The sequence below is a fragment of the Osmerus mordax genome, chromosome 16 (genome assembly GCF_038355195.1).
Source record: "Osmerus mordax isolate fOsmMor3 chromosome 16, fOsmMor3.pri, whole genome shotgun sequence".
In the NCBI taxonomy this organism is placed as follows: Eukaryota; Metazoa; Chordata; class Actinopteri; order Osmeriformes; family Osmeridae; genus Osmerus; species Osmerus mordax.
In genome coordinates, this window is record NC_090065.1 from 7732935 (window position 1) to 7753728 (window position 20794).

General features: G+C 40.8%; 2 protein-coding genes across 2 annotated transcripts; one reads left to right on the forward strand and one right to left on the reverse strand.

Annotated features, from left to right (window-relative positions):
- The first annotated feature begins 679 nt into the window (after nt 1-679).
- Nucleotides 680-4505, forward strand: klhl40a (kelch-like family member 40a). Its single transcript, XM_067253655.1, has 6 exons — nt 680-1914; nt 2224-2384; nt 2666-2773; nt 2867-3052; nt 3259-3408; nt 3502-4505. The coding sequence occupies exons 1-6, from the start codon at nt 796-798 to the stop codon at nt 3611-3613; spliced, it is 1836 nt and encodes a 611-aa protein (XP_067109756.1). The 5' UTR covers nt 680-795; the 3' UTR covers nt 3614-4505.
- Nucleotides 4506-7252: 2747 nt separating this feature from the next.
- On the reverse strand, nt 7253-20367 carry vipr1a (vasoactive intestinal peptide receptor 1a). The gene is made up of 13 exons (XM_067252884.1): nt 20314-20367; nt 18179-18266; nt 17255-17368; nt 13582-13688; nt 13201-13298; nt 12208-12340; nt 10365-10518; nt 9890-9950; nt 9518-9584; nt 9339-9430; nt 8920-9049; nt 7972-8013; nt 7253-7723 (listed from the first exon to the last, which is right to left on the reverse strand). The coding sequence occupies exons 1-13, from the start codon at nt 20365-20367 to the stop codon at nt 7532-7534; spliced, it is 1332 nt and encodes a 443-aa protein (XP_067108985.1). The 3' UTR covers nt 7253-7531.
- Between the last annotated feature and the right edge of the window lie 427 nt (nt 20368-20794).

Genomic DNA, 20794 nt, shown 5'->3' on the forward strand with positions numbered 1-20794 from the left:
CCATCCATACATACATAGGATTCCCATTAAAATAAGTGACTCAATTCTATTTTACTTTTGTTGAATCAGGTGGTGGTGTTGGTGGTGGTGGTGGTGGTGCTGGTGGTGGTGCTGGTGGTGGTGGTGGGGGGGTTTGAAAGAGAGATGGTGGTATTTTCCAAAACAACGGATCATGATGAGGTCATGTTTTAAAAGGTTTCTCATGTGGTACTGTCTCAGATCCTCACCCTCTTGGAGCCTGTCCAGACACAGTGATCTGTGTAAAGCTGTGGAGGTGATGAAGGACAGTCTCTCCCTGTCAAGTTACTGTCCACCATGTTACTGCCACTACTCCAGTCTTGTTGATAGCCAGTGCAGAGCATAGAGAATACTGAAGAGGTTCACCAAAGTATTAGGGTTCACAGTGAGTCGCTGGGGGTGGGGTGGGGCCATGATGACTCTACCCCAGATAGTCTTTCAGCTGTTGATGGGTGTGTGTGTGGTTTGGGGAAGGAGGGGGTGTGAGGGAGGGGGAACGATGTGCAGGTCAGTGCCTGAGTAAGGATCATCTTTCCAGTCCGCCCAAAATCTTTGTGAAGTCCCAGTCTATAAATACACTCCCCAGAGTTACACAGACTGACAGCCTGAGACAGCTGCAGGAGCTAGCCTCGCCTGCAAGCTAACCAAACCTAGTTTTGTGACTCTCTTTGCGTAGCACTGTGAATACTGGCAGCACTGTTCTGCCATGGGAAGCAAGTAGGGTGCCCCCCATCCTAACTACTCCCACCCACATTTTTGAACGAGGTAAAGGACAAGATGGCCGCCCTGACAATAGACCCGGTGGAGGAGCCACGAATGTACCAGCAGACACTCCTTCAGGACGGGCTGTGCGACCTGCTGGAGAATGACAAGTTTGTGGACTGCGTCCTCAAGATCCAGGACAAGGAGTTCCCCTGTCACAGGTTGGTGCTGGCCGCCAGCAGCCCCTTCTTCAAGGCCATGTTCCTCTCTGACCTGGAAGAGAGCAAGAAGAAGGAGATAGTCCTCAAAGATGTGGAACCCGGCGTCATGGCCATGATCGTCCGTTATATCTACACCTCTGACATTAACCTGACGGAGCAGAACGTCCAGGATATCTTTATGGTGGCAAACATGTACCAGATCCCCTCCATATTCTCCGTGTGTGTCTCCTACCTGCAGGAGAAGCTGGTGCTGGGAAACTGCCTGGCTATCTTCAGGCTAGGGCTCCTGCTGGACTGCCCCAGGCTGGCTGTGACTGCCAGGGAGTTCATATGTGAGCGCTACCACCTTATAGTAAGAGACCAGGACTTTCATCAGCTTGGCCCTGGAGAGTTAGCCGCCATCATTACCTCCGACGCTCTAAACGTGGAGCGGGAGGAGGTAGTGTTTGAATCTCTGATGGACTGGGTCAACCATGATAAGGAGGACCGGCTAAAGGACCTGCCCGATCTGTTGCACTGTGTACGCTTCCGTCTGATTCCTAAGGAATACTTTTCCAAAAAGGTCGAAGGCCACAAGTTGATCCAGTCCAACCCAGAGATCAAAAAAGAACTGCAGCTCATCAAGGATGCCCACAAAGGAGTTCTCCCCAAGGCCAAGAAGCCTGACGACATGAAGTCTGGGGCAGAGGGCGGGGAAGAGAAAGATGAAGACGAGGAGGGTCTGCTTCCAGGGATCCTCAATGATAACCCTCGGTTTGGGATGTTTGAGACGGACCTGATACTGATGATCAGCGATACAGGGGCTGTGGCATACGATCCCGTGGGGAACGAGTGCTTTGTGGTGTCTGAATCCACAGAGATTCCCAAAAACCACTGCAGCCTGGTAACCAAGGAGAATCAGGTGTTTGTGGCAGGAGGACTTCTGTACAATGAGGACAACAAAAATGAGTCCTTCAGCTCCTACTTCCTCCAGGTACTGCAGGCTTGTCAGCATTCCGACCATGGTTGGCTCGATAGTAACGGGCAGGCTCTTTTTACAGTGTACTTCAGTTTAGTAAAACATGATTTTGATGCTATTTCTCTCATATGAAACGTCTGTGAACACTGTCACTTGATATACTGACAAAAGGGGTGTGTTGACGTACTGTTTCTTAGTAAGAATGTGATAAAACACATGCAGTGTCATATGTGGAGCTTACAAGTTTTTTCATAAATCTCCTGTATATTGTTAAAGAGTGTTCTGCCACTGTATTGCATTTCATATCTTTCTGTTTAACCCCAGTTTGACCCTGTGAGTTCGGAGTGGCTGGGGATGCCCTCACTGCCAAACCCTCGCTGTCTCTTTGGCCTAACCGAAGCAGAGAACTCCATCTTTGTTGTGGGTGGCAAGGAGCTGAAAGAGGGAGAGCATGTCCTTGACTCAGTCATGATCTACGACAGACAGTATGACATCACAATCTTCAATAACTCTCTTGTTAATCACAGAACCGATTTAGTTCACTGATTCACACTGAGTGTTTGATTTACTCATAAACCTACTTTAGAATTGTATGTCGGAATCTTCTCTTCATGTTTTAATAATGTCATGTAATAATAATGTGTTCATTTAGCAGAGGCTTTTGCTCAAAGCAAGGTACAGAGAGGGATTTTAACCTGCGAACTCTGTAGTCAATCTGCCGTCAATTGCTCAACCTGAGCTATACCCATCCTCTGTGTGTGTACAGGTCGTTCAAATGGGGAGAGTCAGATCCTCTTCCTTATACAGTCTATGGCCATGGAACTGTGTCACATAAAGGGCTTGTCTATGTCATCGGAGGAAAGGCAGAAAGCAAGTAAGTGGCACATCTGCCTCTATTTGAAATGTTCACGTGTCACCTTGGCTAGATCTGACCATGGTCTATCATGTCTTGTTCTGTCACCTGTAGAAAGTGCATTAGGAGGATGTGTGTCTACAACCCCACCAAGTTTGAGTGGAAGGAGTTGGCTCCCATGAAGACAGCCCGTTCTCTGTTTGGGGTCACCGTCCATAAAGACCAGATCTACGTGGCGACGGGGGTCACGGACTCTGGCCTCACCAGCGTCGTGGAAGTTTATGACATTGCCACCAACATGTGAGACGTGGGCTTCATGTCAGAGGACTAACATAATAGTTATATGTGTGTAGCAGTACAGCAATGCCTTCCAATGATGCATGGACCTCATGTATGTTCATTAATTTAATTACAAATGGCAGGGCAAGGCAATACACTATACAATTTGGTGTACCTTATGTGTTCTTTCACCGTCGTGTGGCGGTGTGTGTGTTTGTTGTTCTCAGGTGGTCTGAGTTTTTGGAGTTTCCCCAGGAGCGTAGCTCCCTCAGCCTGATCACCATGGAGGGGTGTCTGTACGCAGTGGCGGGCTTTGCCATGATGCCCAGTGAGACCAGCGAGAAGCCGCTACCCACGGAGATGAACGACATCTGGAGGTGAGCTTTGACATTGCAAAAGCTCATTGTTAGTCCATAAGATTTCAAAATGAAAATTGTGTTCTTCTAACTGCCGTATTCCTTCCAAATCAGATTTGATGAAGAGGAAAACTGTTGGAATGGGATCTTGCGAGAGATAAGCTATGCAGCAGGTGCCACAATTCTTCCTGTGAGACTCAACACTCTGCGTCTCACCAAGATGTAATCATCAGTCTTGAAAGAAGATGTTTCATCCACAGAATGAAGATGCCACCGCTAATGAACTGTTTCTGGGAAAAACACTTGCAGTATGGAATTTTGACACTCCATGAAATTAAAGTTTTGCCTTTTGAACAATTTCCAGTAGGGGGAGCTAAAATACACAAAGTTTCACTAATGCAGAAACAAGGGCCTTGACATGAATACACATTAAAAATGACTGTCTTTATGAAAGGTGTTTGTTTAAATAGAATTTGTACATCTTTTCTTTGCTTTTTGCTATGTTTTATGAGCAGAAATAATAAACAAGATGGTTTTCTGTAAAGGAGTTTTTGTACTCGTAACATACATGTATTTAGGATCCCTCTCATATGTCAGATGGTACTACAGTATGTACCTTAAGTTGTGAACAATAGTAATATATTGCACTTCAATTGTTCTGAAAGGCTTTTCTTAGGCAATGTTAACACCACCATTTATGATAACAAGATGAAAGCTAATGTGATTGACAGAATAGGACTTGACATGAGCATGTTCCCTATGTTTCATAGAAGTCATATATTTGATTCTTTGTTTCTTTGATTGAGGAAGGATCCAAGAAGTGTTTCATCTGAGCCCAGAGTGAAGGATTGTTTTTTTGTGTGTGTTTTTTATTTTTATTCCTATGAAAATCCTGTCGCTCTTTACCCCGGTCATCGCCTGTTTGGGATACAAAGGGCATCCAGGCGCTTTTGAACTTCAGTTAACTTTAATCTTACTAAGGGAGAAGATAGAAAAGAGAATAATACAACTATAGCCTCAGTGATTTGGGTGCTTGGCTTCTTGTCATGGACCTCTCAAAAAAGTAAGTTCTGTGAAATTAAATCCCGCCACACTAATAAAACAGTTACACTCTTCAATTGTGTTTATTTACATCTGGCAACAGTCAATAAAGGTGCTGTGGATCGAACAAGAGGACAACCACATAGACAAGGAAATGACCTTGGCTTTTCTTAACATATTTTCATGGCTGTTAAACCCATGAGATTGTAAACATCAGCCAGCAAAACCATGGAAACAAGAACCAAAAGATCACATTTGTCTGCCCAGTTTTTCTTATATCAATGCATTCTTCATACTCTGAGTATCCTTTTAATAGAGGACTAAAACACATGCTGATAGTGAAGGACAAGTCACCTGCGGATTTCAACTTACCTCAAGGTGCTGCTTCTCACACTTTGCTAGTTAGGATCGTGTGTAGGATTTGGGACAATGTTATCAAAAAGATATACTCCTTGACCTTTATATCTCTGAGTCCACACATGTGTTTTTTAGTACAATGTCTGATTAAAGAGACAAATTATTATTGTTATTGTTTATATACAGGGAGAAAAATTACACTGACAGAGTGGTGATTGACAGAAGGATATCAGGGATAGTTAAGGGATTAGAGATGAGAGGTTAAAATCGTTTTATTTGTATTCTTTTGTATTTGATGTTTTATTTTATTGTATATTTTTAGGTATGACATGTTTTATGGATATGTTCAATGCAATAAAAAAGAGCTTATTCTGAACTAATTATGTTTATATTTTTAAGGATATATGTGCACATGCATACTGTACATATCAACATGCTCTAATACAAACATTTGAAACTTTTATACAGGGATAAAATGTCCCCAAACTTGAATGCTGTTTGTCTGTGTTTTCTTGATTTGCCTCTCTTTGTTAATGGGAATATGGAAGGCTTTAGTGAAATAATTTACAGTATGATTTATTTCTTCCAAGACATTATGTTATTGTACCTACAGTAAAACATTTCTGTGTGACATGGAATGTCCTTTAGGGTGGAATGTACATATTGTCTTAATGTACAGGTAAAGACAAGCCATGGTGAACTTTAAACTATTGAAAACCATAAACTTTAAAGTAAAGGAAACAGGAACCATGATTCCCTCCATGAGGAACTGGTCTGAACTAGAACTCCCAATATGCTACCAAAAACAATGACAAGCCCCTTCTCAGAAATAACCTTTCAGTGTTACAAACAGAACAATTTTCAGCTGTAATGTGCTATCTGAAGCAAAATAATGCCAGAATTGTAAATGTAGGTTTTTTTTTATTCTTGCAACAGATTCCATATAGACTGCATTATTAGTGAATATTTACAAAGACTTTGCAGGAACATACATAGTATTTAGTGTGTTTTGCAGAATAAAATACTTGAAATAATATTAACACAATAGTAATTCATATGTATAATAATACATTGTGACTGGACAAATAATACAAATACTACAAATGAGGAACATATATGTACATTACATAATTCACTGTAAACATTCTGTCCACACCTGAGAACTGTAAATCTGAAGGATTTAACATGGTATAAATCTGTAGGATACTTCTGCCATATATTACATTTCACTACAACAATGCAAGGGTTATTAGTTTTTTTTAGAGGTTCTTTAACTTATTCATATTCACCCATTTATATAGTAAAACACCATACTCAGATTTGACACAATACCGTGACTTAATGTGAGTAATCACATAAATAGCGAATGATGCTTAAACTGACATTTACCAACTCTGACCCAGGATGAACACTGGATTTTGGTGTTTCAACACCCATTGACACTTCTCTGCTGTATGACTATGTTTAGCCTATGTTCTGCACCTCTCTTTCACCAATCGTCTCTGGAGGAGGGGATCCCCCACTGTATTTCTCCTCCCAAGGTTTCTTCCATTTGTTGTCCTCTAGTGAGTTTTCCTGGGAGTTATTCCTTGTCTTCCTTGAGGGTTTAGGTTGGTTGAGGGGTTCTATGGGCGTATGTGAAGCCCTCTGTGACATTGCTTGTAAAAAGGGCTATACAAATACATTTTGATTTGATTTGACTCTAACCACAGAGCTATACCCTCTAATCCCCTCCGTACTGTCGGGTCACATTCAATAAAAGTGTCTGCTTAATGAATACATTACATTATTATTAACAAAATTCACATACTTGGACCAACACGCTGATTAAATACAGCTGGCTTCTCAGTTGAGTCTCCTAAAACGAATGACTGCTCAACAAACTATGCACTCAGACACAACTAAGAGCATCTGCTTCCGCAGAGATACAAGAGAGCCTTTTGTTTGAACTCTGGAATGTTATTCAACTATATATTTCCACAAAAAGTAAGTTCTCAAATAAAACCGTCATCTCCACTGACGAGGCCTCTGGCTGGGGTAGCACAGGCGACCAGATGCTCCCATGATAGATAGCTGATGGGATGTGAGCATCCAAAGGTGGTCTGCTCAGCCTCATAGTCCTACTAACTTCTTATAGGTCCCAGGATACCAGCATGGTGAGCCATTAGATTAAGTGGTCTTAATCCTCTCTTACCCACACCCATATCTCCTTCAGCACAAGATGCAGTACTCCCCACGCTCTCTCGGCTAAGGACAATAAATAGTGACTAATACTTATATTTATATATTAGATAGATAAATACTGTGGTGTCACTAAAGCCCCCTGAACCCCCCTGATGACCTCAGCTATTTCCACGGTGAGTACTGATGCGGTGAGTAAGACATAAAATTCTGTGAGGATTAAGCTCTGTAAATTCAGTTTCAGTATGGACATCTCCGAGTCCAGTTTAGTTCTGTGTTTTGCTAATGTCCTCCCTCCTGAACTATGAATCAAACTCTCATCACATGCTGGGCAAAGGGACCAACTCACGAACGAAGAAGTAAAATACAGTCACATGCAACACTCAAACACATAGATAGAGATTGTACAGAGGTTTGATGGAGATGTTTCCAACTCTATAGAGACTATCTTGTGAGTTAACTAACCACTGGTTTGGATAACCTCTAATCTATTGCTGCCTGGGTGCAGGTTGACCGATCTACAGTAAGCTTGGTTTTCTTCCCAAGGTTGCTTCAGTCCTGGTACTCAGATAGATGAAAGGTCATCTTGGCAGTCCGAGGCCCTGCGTGTGATGGGGCTGCACTTAGTCAGCATTGTGATCTGGGTGCTGAAGTTGTTGCCGTTGCTGCCCAGAGAGGGCTGCTGATACTTAATGTCGGCACCCAGTAACCTCTGCAGGAGCCACCTGCGCCACTTACGCTTAATCTCAGCCTGTGCCTGAGGGAGAGACAGAGTGGTGGAGAGAGAGGAGAGGCAGGAGAAAGATAAACATGGACCAGAGAGAGACATTTGTCATGGAGGATGGCACAATTATAAGGAGAGAAAAGTCAAACACAAAATTACATTTTTCAGCCCATTTTGAGATGTATTTATTAATGTTTATTCATACATTTATTTACTTTTATTTTGCATGCAGTTCTAACTGAAGTACAGTAGTTATTTTGTGTTTGTGCGTTTCAATTTACCTCTCCATTTAAGAAGCAATACAAGACTGCCACTCCAAAACCCTGCATGAGAGAAAACAGATGCTATAGAGTAGATTTTTCTAATACTCGATAAGATCGTTTTATGGATGGATGGCCATGTGGACACTGCCAGTGCAGCTGTGCAAGTAATCCACTTCTTTTTAGTTTGACAAATATGATTATGGCCAAAGTTAAACTAAGACAAGAATTTGCTTCTCTGAAGACCCTCAAGGGAAATCAGAATTCAGGACAGATGAGAATAAATACTGCTTTCATATCCATATTTGTGCTTGTGAATGGCCATAGTATTTGGAGCAGAAAACGTAATCTTATACACAAGCTCATATTGAATTAGAAGCTTAGTTTGTCATAGTTGAGCACCAGATGATCAATGATAACATGTCTGTCTAAACTTGTATATCTTACATATCAGAAATGTTCTCCATGCTGCTCTTCAGTTTGTGCATAAGCATTAAGAGATGTATTCATCAAATTGGAAGGATTGTCAACGTATTTTTACATTATGCAAATGTATGCTTTGCATATGAAATGAACATCTCAAATGGGTAATCGAATGGGGACTTTGGATATTGATTCGTAAAGTTAATTGGAAGTTGTGTTGGTATTATGTGGCTGTCTGACATTTGATCATTTTTAGCAACTAATTAGTAACTGTGAAACTCTATCCCAGTGGTCCTCAACCCTGGTCCTCAGGGAACCCCTGTCCTGCATGTTTTAGATGTTTCTTGGCTCCAACACACCAGATTCAAATGAATGTTCATTACCCTGCTTCCACAGAGCTTGATAACAACCCATTAATTTGAAACAGGTGTGCTGGAGCAGGGGAACATGTAAAACATGCAGGACAGCGGCCCTTGAGGACCAGGATTGGAGAACCCTGACATAAAGGAAACTACTTGTCAAGATAGCATTATTAAACAGCCTTACCTGAAAAGACCCCAGAATAAGGTCGAAGACCAGTCTCAGTCGTGGGTGTATGTCATCAGGAATGAAGGCAAATATTATGTAGTTGATCCCAAATAGAGGTATCAGGAGCAATGTCGACTTTGCCAGTCTCCTGTGCAATCACAACAGTTGTTAGAATCTATATCGTACAGCTTGGGAGATCACAAAAAGTATATAAATAACCATTATTTATTAAGCTATTATTTGCATATATGCATTGATGTTATTGCAGTTTTCATTGATGGATAATTAATTTATACAGGCAGGTTTTCTGTCATGTTTTTGATGGTAGCAAAACAATTAAAGTAAAGGTGTTACAATACACACATGCATAAAGGAAATAGCATTACACATTGAAACAATCACATTAACAATGTATACGATGCTCAATGACAACGTACGAGTACTGATTAGATTCCTTTCTTCCTATGTCTCGACAATTTATCTTCTGGCGCAGTATCCGGATGATACAGATGAAGAGAATGAAGTTCACCTGAAGGTAGAAAATACATGTTTTATTCCATCACATTATGCAGGGGTGTACTACATGCACTTAATGAACTGCCTGTTTATGACTCACAAGTATGGTTGCTAAGATTGGCGTTTTAACGATCCACCAGGCATGGTTGTCAATTGTATCCCAGCATCTATATAGTAGAGAAGTGTCACATGCTCACACACACGTACCTCAGACAGGGATAATACAAATGAGTAAAAAATCTGTTATGCAAGGATTTATTTTCTCCAGGGTGTCCTTGCATATTAAATTACTATAAATAACCATCCATTGACCTTCACAGGTACTTGTTTTAAATACCTAGTGTAATGTTAACAGAATTGCCATTATTAGTCACAAACATAAATTCTGACATTTTCAAGTTTAATAACAGGGTCATGAAATATCAATATTGGTAAACACTAACTTTCAACTGCTAGAAAAGGCTGAACTTACCCCATATCATTTGAATAAGCTTTAGTTATCACCCACGCAGTAATAAAGACAGCTGGAACACCTAAGAAGAACAACCAGAACAGAGTGAACTAAAATGGAGACTTTAATTAATAAGGTACTTCAAACCGATGTCTAGTAACCCAAGGATATGGCAAATGCAGTCTTTTTACTAAGACCAAGGTGGCTTTTAGTTGGTTTTGGTGTGGAAATACATAAAAGACTAAATTCCTAGTACTCTGGTGAACAAGAAAGAATTAATCCATCAACAATCAATTATCCTGGGTGTGGAAAGGTTCTCAATACCTACAACGAATCCCTTCAACTTGAAAATGAAGTTATTACTAAATGAAGCTTTATAAAAAATGAAATGGCTCATTTGCATACAAATCAGGTTAGTCCTCTTAAAAAGCCAAATCAATCCATCAAATGAAACTCAATAATATCACAAATTGTCGGTACAACTCGCTGTACATACCCCACCCTATCAGAATATACCACCAGAAGTACTTCTTCTCAGAGAAGAATGAGACGGCCAACAGGGCGTGAAGGTACAGACCCTCCACCAGGAGCCAGAAATAGCTGGCCATGATACCATACTGGAAGAACACGATCACCACCTTGCAGCCCACCTATGGGGAAGCACAGGACTGAATATAGGTCACAAATAAACATAAATCATTGTCAAATGAGTAGGAACAAAACTAAAATTATCTGTTGGTGCTATTTAAACATGACATGGTTGCAGGACTAACAAGCTGGTATTTCTTGGATTTGTTCATGCAAAGGACACAAGCTTGTTTAAGAGTAATTTCCATTTCTTGTGGAAACCACATTCAGCCCCTAAATTCAGGTACAACTGCCAAGGTAAACAGATGTACAGCCAGTGTTTAGGCTAATTGTCAGTTATTGTTCTACTGAGCCAGGGTGGATCAAGAAGTCTAGGAAACATGGCTGCGAGGCCTTTGTTCTCTGGGTCTTGATTCAGAATAAATTATTTCTTAAATGGACATTTCCTAATGTCTTATTGGAAATGTTCAGTTCATATACTGTGCACTATGCCTAGTAAATACAGGCCGTGCCTTAACAACTTCTTAATACTGTTAGAACTATGTACTTCTGAAGCTTGATCTTCTGCTGTAGTACTTTTTATTGTATGTCAGTTTGGATGAAAGTGTATGCAAACTGAATACAATGTTAAAAGTAGTAGACAATACCTAGATTCTCTAAATCTTAGTCATGCCTCTAAGAGTCAGCAGCTGTGTTTACAGAAGTAAATGTTTACCTATAGCTTAGTGGAATAATGGGAGATAGTGAGAGAGACATCCTGAAATGCAGTTTGAACTTTGTCAGTAAAACCATTTTGATAAAAGCTCATTCATATACAGAAACAAATGGTTTCTGTAACAGACCTGGTACTGTATGTGTGAAATGACACTATATAAAGGGGTGCTAAGTACTGTACAGTACACACACTTGGTTTCAACTGGAACAAGGAAGATCAGTGCACTATATTGTTGAGTTTGGAGTCAGGTGGCTGAGCGGTTAGGGAATCGGGCTAGTAATCTAAAGGTTGCCAGTTCGATTCCCGGCTGTGCAAAATGACGTTGTGTCCTTGAGCAAGGCACTTCACCCTACTTGCCTCGGGGGGAATGTCCCTGTACTTACTGTAAGTCGCTTTGGATAACAGCGTCTGCTAAATGACGATGTAAATGTAAAGTTTGACATACTTTTTTTTGTAGTTATTTACATAAAGTTTGTATTGGCTTTCATTCATAAAAATATTTTCTTCCGCTGTGTCAGTAGGGTACTGTTGAATGTGTTTGGCATTTTGTTGTGAGGAAGTCATTGATCTATTTCTAAAACCTGTAGTGTGACTCATAAGCTCTCATTGTCTTACAGGCACTTCTACCTGCAGGTGAGCTTCAGGTGATTTAGCTTTCAGCAAACTCTTGACATCCTGCTGTGTGAATTCATTTAGCAACATTCAGATATGTTTAAGAACTTGACAAACACTGCTACACCCAATTCTCCATAAAAGAACACTTCAACAGTTATTGCAAACGAAAACCCGGAGACAGAGCTTGTTGAGTAATAGATCAGATGCTTGTTTGTCTCTGTTCGACTTTTACACAGAACACGTGTTAAACAGTCAACTGTGGAACAAATTCAAAGACTATCAGAGGGAAACCGAATCATGCAAGCAATGTACATTGGCTTTCCCTCCCAATCCTCTTCTTCTTCTTAAGTTGTGATCTCCTCTATTTGAGCATGGATATGCAGACTAATTTAACCAGACTTTCACAATAAGAAAGACTTACCGGCCCTGGTTGGCAGTTATCAGACTCCCCAACTTCATACAGAACCACATCCTTAATGAACACGGCAATGGCTTTCAGTATGAAGGAGACAAACAGGTTCATGTGGATGTAGTTCCTTGTACAATGTAACTTCCTGTTGAATAAAAGAGTGTACATTTGAGTTAAAACAGTTAGAGCTGTTAAAGTCCATCAAAATCTTATCAGAGCAGCATGGGTGTGACAACAGACTGTCGGGCAGCTGTCAAAGCCTTGCTGCAAGTCTGCCAGGAACTGTGTACAAACACATGGGGATCTGAGTCTGCACATCCTGTGTGCTCAGAAGAGCACAGACTGCTGGTAAGTCCAGAAATATGTGAGTTCTGCCATCGTAAACTCTCATGGAATAAACATACATCACCTGATGTTTACTGAGACACACACACATACACAGACAAAAACCATCCACATAAACAGATCCACGCACACATATTGGGGTTGATCTGTTAAATAGAGTGTGAGATCCTTTAAAAGCCACACAGGGAGGCCACTTAACCTCTGAGTAATGACCAACAGAGGGGCATCTTGTACCCCATCCACCCCAATACACACACACACACACACCATAGTTACGCACAGTACAGTAAATGACGTGAATTGCAATTGTACCTTTTAGTGGTTGTGTTTATGACTGGGTTATGTTCTGAGCCTTCTTTGTTTGAGAAACAGCTAATGTCAAATTTCAACACGGTGTTCAGAACAAACTTACCGGTGTTAAATGAGGGTATAAAGAGACCATAAAATATTCATAAAAGTACACAAATAGGGTGCAAAGTGAGAGTACTTTGGCATCACTGTAAAATTGTTGAACTTGGTAAATATTCAAAGCAAGTAGCCTATGTCAGTAGAATAGAGTAGCACTTTCTTAGAACGACGTAACATTAGCTATGATAATGTTGACACTCTCATCACTCTCTTCCATGCACAGGGAGAACACTAAAAGAGACACCTCCTTACCTGAAAGTGCACAGTATAATGATGGCGATGGTGAGGGAGATGAGCGAAACACTGTGGCCGATGGTATAACCTACTTTGACCGCCCAGTAGAACTTTCCCTGAGGCGCACACACAAGTATCAGATTTACAAGAAACCTAAGTCATGTCACACCATCAGACTGAAGACAACAACAGATGACTATACAGTACATCAAATGTGCGCGTAAATAGAAGAGCCTGCTCACTAGATTTCCTGTTCAGCTAAATGTAATATCTCAATCATGTGTGTGTCAAGTAAATATTTACCCCTCAAATAAGGCTCAGAATTGACACTTTAGCTTGAGTATATTCTGGCCCAGACAAAAATAATGAATCTGTAAGAACACTTGTTGCCATACCTACCGCCTCTTCACCTGTGGTACTATTCGGATTGTATCCACAATCCAACGCATAAGAGTCTGGGTTGATCTCGGACCAGCCGTCTATAGTGCAGGTCTTTGACAGATTACCTGACAAACAGAGGAATGGGAGCATTTTATTATGAATTTGCCCAATTTTGTGAACGTCGCAATTTATCCACATATCATGAGATTCCATTCAATAACCTAGAGTCTTAACTAGGCCAAACTCTTTTGCTACAGATTTGCTCATTATCTCAAAGCTTCAAAGAAACAATGAAATACTCCCAGTGAGGGGGTAGGAAAATGAGACCTTCTGTCGGTGATGTGTACCAGTATTATTATTTAGAATTTCTAAGGCAAAACTTCAGCCAGTTCCAATTATCTCATGCTGAGTCTCAGTGGGATACCCGCCACTTAAGCAAATGGTGTCACCGCTGCAGGCTAGCTGCTGGTCCCAACTGGCCTACTCTCTGTCAGACGAGTCCCATGTGTGAAGACTCAATCTGTTTCTTAATTACTCTCTGCCATTTCAGACAGACCAGAAGACTGTTGTGTTCATTGTAGCCATTTCTGATTTGCAGTCTATGGGGAGAACCCTGGAAATGGTTTATGTACCACCATGGGAAACTCCCTGAAGAAAGAAATTGTGTTCGTTAGAAGTTAGGCACTCTTATGGTTCTCAAAAATGCACAATACTGTTGTTAGCAAAGGCAGAATAATGCAACAGGGAAATAAGGAATTCTTTACAGTAAACATTTGGGGGTAGATTTAGTCATAGACATGTGACTGAAGAATGTGATTGAAGCTTAAATCAGGCTGGAATAAAATAATAGTGCTGCCAATGCGAGCCAGGAATATCATCAGGTATTGTGCTACCTGGTGTTGACCAATCCTTATCCTCAGTGCTATACAGTTTTTATTGTTATTAAGAGGATAGAACTGCTCGTATTGTTGTGTAGGTAATCCATGGGTAATCCGTAGGTAATGCAGCCACTCACTCAACCATGTGATGCATATGATACAAAAATAGATGTGATAGTCTTTCCACACTATACATTTCCAGTCAAAGAACATTCCAGTAGACAATCCTTCCTACTCTATCCTAACCTTAATATAAGATAAATCAATTTTAGATTTAACTATTCCTCCATAATAGTTTTTACTTCTTTCTCAATAATACTTAAAGTATTTTTAGAAGCATATTGAAGAAAACCCCCAAGTGTGATAACAAATACCTGCATGTTGGATGCTGAGGACACAGGCTCAGCTATGCCAGCTATCTTAAACAGTGGGACAAGACACAGAGGGAGAGATAAGCCTCTGCTGTTTCAGTCCATGCCACCGTTGGAGCTGCTCAGAATGAGGGATTTCCAAAAGAATGCTTTTATCATCCATTAAACAAGAGCGGAGAGATTTTCGATGTCATGCACAACGACGAGTAGAGCTCAAGCGAGGTAATCATCCTAGTGCTGTGTAGTTTCAGTGGCCTTTTTGATGGGGGGACTTTTCTCCCTATATGAACAGGGCCCTGCAGGCTGTCATTCTTAACTGCAGCTTTACAGCATCTTAACATATCTGGGAGGAAGACTGTGATAAGAAGCCTCCAGAGACGACCCATGGGGGATCTGGTGTGGATGAAATACGTTTAACAGAGTTTGAAGGTAATCAGAGTTTGAAAATACGTTTAAACACTGAAGGCATAACACACAAATCTAGAGTTGGACATTTAGATTGATAGATTGTGTGCTTGGCCTTCAAGGTAAAAAGTTCAAATGCGTTGTGAAAACGTTAAGGGCTCCACCCTCACAAGAATTTATGACCTGGCCCCTCGACTGCTTTGGCGCCATGTGTCGCAACGCTTGTTTACCCCTGCATGGGCATATTAAAATGAATGGCTTCTGACGGCCAGTCTCTTTGGCAATTGTAATTGATGGTGTCGGAGAGCTGACAAAGTAAGAAAAGCTCAATGGATTTATACTGTACACATGTTCTGTTTACATTGCTCTCAAAATATCAAAGGCTTCAGACAGACAGTGCCTTGGACTTTCGTAGGTCACTACAGATAGACCCATTCATGGTCAAACCATACATATGGGCAGGTACTAACACTGTGTTATTCTATCTAGATAGATTTTCATCTGAATGCACATAACTGCACACCTGGAAAATTGATATAAAGTACAGTTGACCCTCTACAATAAACATTTTCCGCAAAATGTTACAAGCCATGAATTAGTTCGACTAAATGGCTTTTTGTCCTGGTCCTCTGCGCAGTCTTACATGGTTTGCTCTGTGGGATTGTTGATCTTGTAACCCTTTGACAGATCAGTGAAATACACCTCTTCTGGCTGTAACCCCACATTCTCTCTAATCCTTCCTTTGGCCTTCCCCCCTGGTCCCCTGAGGCCCTCTCTCCTCTCAGGTCAGCCTCGCTCCCATCTAGGTCACATCACTAATTCCCAGAAGTTGCCTATGCTGTGAACCCTCTCTGTCACATGGTAAAGATAAATACTGAGTCTCATGCCCCGAATGTGACAGAGGAAATGGATAGTTTATGGAGACTTGGTCACCTGCACACCAAATGCTGTTTATGCAGTTTTACCAGTGAGAACATCTATAGCTATTCACCTATCCAGAGGAGATTCACTTCATTCACATAAAGAAGAAAACAACAAAAGACTGACTTGTCACTTGAGGTTTCATCCTCAGCTCTTCATGAACCTAACACACTTGGATGGAAAGCAAGATGATCATAGGTTTAGTGACATTTGAATATTTGACTGATGTCATGATACAAATGGTATACAACCAAAGCCTGATGGATCTCTGAGCTGATAATTAATCTTCCAAACCAGTCACCTTTGAATAAACAACAGCCTCGAATGCAGCTTGAACTATTATCCTGATGATATTGTGACAGTAATGAATGAACAGTTGACAGATAAGACAGGGTGAAGTCAAAGGAACGGGTTTTCAACTGCTCAATCAGACTCCCATTCCTCAAGCTACTTTTAAGTCAACAATTTCTTGAAAAACATAATTAATAATTACTACTTCCTATCAGACCACTAAATTAAAGCACCCTTGAGTGAAATGAACAAACAAGCAACAGAGCAAAAGTTTCAAAGTGTACACTGAATTCATTAAAGTCAATTAGGAAACTAGGATGTTGTGCAAGTCTTTTTGAAGCTGTTATAATAGCTGACATCACTGGAGGTAATCAATTATAACACACACAAACATACACCCACACACGCACAAACACTGAGTTGTGTATGAAATGAAAAGCATTTCCATGGTGTTAGGGTTAGGGTTGAGAGGCCATATATGTTTTACAATGTTGCCCTACCCTTGTTGCTTTGCAGGATCCATTCTTTACATGCCAGAAAATAGTTTAACCTCTTTTAGGAGTAAAAAAAAACATACAGTACAAGATTCAACAGTAGTTCAATCATTTTGTGGTTTGAAAACGCATCATTACTTGTCATGACACTTGGTGAGACAGGGAGGGGTCTAGAGCACCTTGCACTAAACTGTTTGATGTTCTACACGCAAAGTTCCAACTGATCATCTTTCCAAAGCAAGAGATTATTATACGATGCATGACTTCACCTTTTCAAGCTACCTGTCTTTCTAAAACACTCTCAGACACGCACACATGGTTAAGGTCTTACCCATGTGGAAATGGTTAGTAAAGTAGGTAAAGTACTTGGGACAAGGGATGGTGACTACTTTTCCCACTCTTGCACTGGGCCAGCAGGCCACCTTGTCCCACATCCCACTGCAACCTGGGAGGTGAAAGAGAGATTAAGAGAGAAAGAAAAAGAAAGAAAGAGAGAATTTCAAAACATGTGAAGACACGCACACTACATTTAGCAAGAAAAAGAAAAAGCCCTGTCTTTCATAACAGGCTAGATTGAAAACAACAGTGTGATTAATGAAGTGCCATGGCACAGAGCAACTGAACTCATGTTATTTAGGAAGACTGTGCCAGAGTTTCCATGACAGCAGATCCAGTCTTTCTCAGGTCATGTAACATAAGCAGATGCTGCAGCCCCTAGACCTACCTCATGACTAATCTAATCAGGGATTTTCTTGCATAAATCACTTTCATTGACTTATTCACAACTGACTGTCTCAACCCAAGGGTTTTGGTCCCACACAATAGAAAGTAATTGAGAGGATTTTCAGTGAAGACACTGTAAACAATAATTGCTTATTTCATATCGGGGAAGGACATTTGTGTGCCATGTCATATTACCCAAAGGACGTTGACATATAACTGACAAAAAAAAGTTCTACAAGGCAAAATGCAGTCTAAATTAAAATGGCAATGAATGGCTAGTGATTGTTCAAAGGCCTATAGTACATTTGGCACCTTGGAATAAACAAATTTACTAGGATTTTTGATTATTTTCAAATCATCTTGTAAAGTCAATATCACAATGCAAAAGAGTACATCTCTTGACATTTGTATTGAATCCAACTATGAAATAAGAGTGAACAAACTGAATGATATCAGTTAATTGATGCAGAAATTGAACTTTCCCTAAAACATTGAGGGCCTTCTATTGTATTGTAGTTTGCACAAACTGTACCTGATGTCATGTTTTCCATTTGAGACAGGCATTCGTCTCTTTCCCTCTCAATCTCCATCATGATGTCACACATCTGCAGGCTGTGCATCTGTGGAGAGAACAGTCTTTACATCCTCCAGTCTGTCTATCCGTATGTCTGTCTTGCCATTCTTTCAACTTGTGTCTTGGGTGAATCACCACTGACAACAACCGACCATGGTCTGGTTTTCATAACAATGCATCACAATACAGACACCGTCAAAGCAAAAATCTATCATTTTAAATGAAAAATGCCAGATCATGAAAAACATGGATTCCTGTGATCAACTTGATGGCGTGCCATAGATTCTCCCACCAAACACATTGCAATGTACGCACCAAGCTCCTGATGTTGATTTACAGATTGAAAATAATTTTACCGTTGTGTTTTTGGAAATACCTAGAGAATGATGTCATAAATCATCAATCATCGGTTCAATTTATCTGCAGCTGAATCCAATTTTGCTCTCGGCATTGATGTTCATCATCAGAGCCTATGTTCTTTCCACCACCATGGTCCTCCAGAGAACCTGGAGATTTATGGCCTTCACTTAGGTGGATGAGCTTCTCCAGCGAAGGCATTAATCAAACGTGTGCTGTGGCTATTGTTAGCCACAGCATGGGTCCATATGGCTTGAGGTTCTCTTTCCTAGTCAAGGAGAGTCCTCCATTAGGGCCAAAGGTAGAGCCTGTGTGTTTGCTTTTCATGGGTCCCACGGCTGTGAAAATTCTGTCCTACACTTCTGCCATCTCCCCACTAGGACTCTAAATGGGTCAGTTGTTAATTCCTGGTTAGTTAATAAGGGTCCTGATATCCTTCTGGGCAATTGGCAATGAAGAGCAACGAGGAGAATATGTTGGGTTGTAGTAACACTGCAAAATCATTATTGTTGTCCCCATAATTATTGTCATGATCTTCACCACCTCCATTGTCATCCTCTCTTCAGCATCATCTCTAAACTGTTCTCCTCCTTCCACCTACTCGGATGTACAACGTGGCACACATTAAACCATAAAAGGGATGATGACTTTTGATATGATAGTTTAGTTCGAGGGGGTGGTTGACGTGCGAGCCAGGTTAATCAAAGGAAGTGCTAGGTCTGAATCACCAGTGTCCCTCTATAGAAACTCCATTGTGATCAAGGACACTAGTGACAGACTGGACATCCTGCAGCAGTGGCACACAAAAGAGGTTGTTGCCATAGAGTCTTATAAAGAGATGGATACCAATACACTGTGGCATTACTTCAACTAGATGAAAAACAGCCAATATAACTGAACTATTTGCCATTTTGTTAGACTAACACACTGGGTGTGCTAGTCTAACAAGCGATTTTTGTACATTTGGACACACAGTCGGATGGACTTAAAAATATGAAAGTGAAATAACTGACAAATCAATACAGGGGTTGTTCACTTTAAAACACCCATCATCTTTTGTGATATTTAAGTCAGACCCAAAGAGTCTACTGTACAAGCACAAAGTCAGTTACAGTGACAGCCTATGGCATACAATAATGCACATTCAAATTACTGTAAAAGTAATCGATCAATACAGTTTGATTAGTCAGCATCGGGTAGCTTACATACCGGTATGTTCAAACATTTAGGCTGTCAAGAAAGGGAACGAGTGCTATCCGCCTATCAAGAAGAAAGGTCCCGTACCTATGATTTGGTTGAAATTTGTTTTAATATAACATCGTAAAGCATCAATTTTACAAGCGAAAAATTTGTTTCTTCATGCTACTGGCAGCTTTGTTTAACACAAGCACAACTTTATACTGCAACATTATGACTCGACCAGCTGCTACAGTCTGCAGAAAGCCTCAGCTCTCACGCGCACCAATCTTCTACAGTTTGTGCGCGCGTCATTCTATGGCCCTTGATAAACTTCATTCATTTGTGGCCGAAGCTAGTCGATAAAGATACTATCATAAGGACTAGTGTCCAACCATTTTTGGGGGGTCTATTTTCTAAAGATTTAAGTAATCATCAGGAAAGTCTGCAGACCTAGTCTTTCCTAAATAAATCGTTGACTTCATCACAGCACGTGCAGCGTACTTGAATTTAAATTCAACAAAAGCCATCATCAAAAGGAATTTTAAAAGTATTCTCACCGTTCCAAAGGTGCAGGACAATGTTAAAACGAACAAACTTAATGAAACATCCATTCTTATACAGACCAAAAAGCAGGTTCGGCTGGTAAACGGTTAAATGTAATCCTCGCGTACAAATCAACTATTCGCGCCACGTAGCCTAAACTGTTTTTTTTTTTTGCAAATCGCTGTAACTTTAGATAAGTCTCTAACCAGCAGTTGATACCCTCAAAGATGAGTCAACATAGTGCGTCCTCCTACTCAGACCCTCCCTCTTGACAAGTTCACCATGCCCACAAGCCGCTTGCACCCAATTGGCAAGTCATGAAACGTTAACGTAACAGGTGAACGTCAGCCTCAGTGAGAATTTGCACCACGAAGCCACCCTACAAATGATGCCGTTTGTTCGGATTTGTTTTTATACTTCTGCCTTTGGGAGTAGGGAGCGGAGGACAGAAAAATAATGCAGCTTCAAAGGCAGACTGTTCTATTCAAAGATTAG

What these genes read in the sequence shown, in the direction of transcription:
- klhl40a (XM_067253655.1), top strand. Translation starts at nt 796, where the DNA reads ATGGCCGCCCTGACAATAGACCCGGTGGAGGAGCCACGAATGTACCAG. An exon ending in GGAGGAAAGGCAGAAAGCAA is followed by an intron (nt 2,774 to 2,866) that starts GTAAGTGGCACA and finishes TGTCACCTGTAG; the next exon opens with AAAGTGCATTAGGAGGATGT. An exon ending in TATGACATTGCCACCAACAT is followed by an intron (nt 3,053 to 3,258) that starts GTGAGACGTGGG and finishes TGTTGTTCTCAG; the next exon opens with GTGGTCTGAGTTTTTGGAGT.
- vipr1a (XM_067252884.1), bottom strand. Translation starts at nt 20,367, where the DNA reads ATGGATGTTTCATTAAGTTTGTTCGTTTTAACATTGTCCTGCACCTTT. An exon ending in CAATCTTAGCAACCATACTT is followed by an intron (nt 9,431 to 9,517) that starts GTGAGTCATAAA and finishes TTCTACCTTCAG; the next exon opens with GTGAACTTCATTCTCTTCAT. An exon ending in ATTGCTTCTTAAATGGAGAG is followed by an intron (nt 7,724 to 7,971) that starts GTAAATTGAAAC and finishes TCTCTCCCTCAG; the next exon opens with GCACAGGCTGAGATTAAGCG.